This window comes from Cariama cristata, unplaced genomic scaffold (genome assembly GCF_000690535.1).
Source record: "Cariama cristata isolate BGI_N322 unplaced genomic scaffold, ASM69053v1 scaffold33486, whole genome shotgun sequence".
Lineage (NCBI taxonomy): Eukaryota > Metazoa > Chordata > Aves > Cariamiformes > Cariamidae > Cariama > Cariama cristata.
Genome location: NW_009623226.1, coordinates 310 through 1,257, shown reverse-complemented (window position 1 = coordinate 1,257; position 948 = coordinate 310). Strand labels below are relative to the sequence as shown.

Genomic DNA, 948 nt, shown 5'->3' with positions numbered 1-948 from the left:
CAGGCAGCCGGCTGTAGATGGGAATGCTGGCCATGGTGCGGTCCTCCTGCATCGTGAAGGGGTTGATGCAGCCAGTGCAGAGGCATCTGGCTTCAGGGATGTCTTCTGGGATCCGCGTTGCATCGTGGTTTATGCTGGAGGAGAGGGAAAGCAAGACGAGGCTGGAGAGACACTGAGATGGCAGGCAGCGGGTGGCTGAGGACAGACAAGGCAATGCCTCCACAGGGTGAAAACCCCATTTCAGCCCTGCATGAAAACCCTGCTGGTACCCCCCAGCAGCCACCGCAGCCCTGCAATGTTGGAGCTGTGGCCACCACAGTGCTTGCAGGCATGGAGCCACCATGCATGTCCCTGATGTCCCTGCCCCAAGCTCACCTGTAAGCCCAGGGGGACAGGCTCCTCCGGTTGGACCTCCAGAGCCTCAAATTGACCTGGCACTTGGTGTTGCCTGGCTCAGAGCTGTTCCTCAGCTGGTTCACCATGTCCTGGATGCTGCGCTCGTAGTCTGCCATGGTGGTATACAGGTCATCCAGGGTCCAGGCGAGGGCAGGGGTGGCCGTGGGGGGCCGCGCCAGGCCCCTTCTCCTGCCCTTTGCTGCCTTGCTTTGGTCCTTCGCTTCAGGGACCAGGACCATGGCAAAAGTGAAGATGCAGAGGAGAAGCTGAGGAGGAAGGAGGATGGTGTGTGGATGCCCAGGCCATGGGGCTTGCATGGAAGGGGAGCTCTCCCCCCTCCTATGGGTCACCGGGTAATGGCAGGACTGCATTGACTTTGGGGTGGCACATGCAACCCCCAAAGGGCAACGCTGGCCTGCAGGCAAGACCCATGGAAGCACGAGGGCAGTTTGCAGGGGTGGCGGGCACACGGTCGCGGTGAGCCCCTAGCCCAAGCCCCAGCTGTTATGTGTGGCTGCAAAGCCCCTCGCCCTGGTTGCCGCTGGCAGTTTG

At 61.5% G+C, this 948-nt stretch overlaps 1 protein-coding gene across 1 annotated transcript in view; it reads right to left on the bottom strand.

Moving 5' to 3' along the window:
• The window catches only part of IL17B (interleukin 17B), a gene marked incomplete at its 5' end in the record, with an annotated part of 824 nt that extends 162 nt beyond the window's left edge, over positions 1-662 (bottom strand). The window contains 2 exons of the mRNA XM_009702655.1: positions 1-134; positions 376-662. The exon at positions 1-134 is cut by the window's left edge and continues 3 nt beyond it. Of these exons, the coding sequence (XP_009700957.1) occupies positions 1-134; positions 376-662 (421 nt within the window). The remainder of the gene's footprint in view (positions 135-375) is intronic.
• Positions 663-948: the final 286 nt, after the last annotated feature.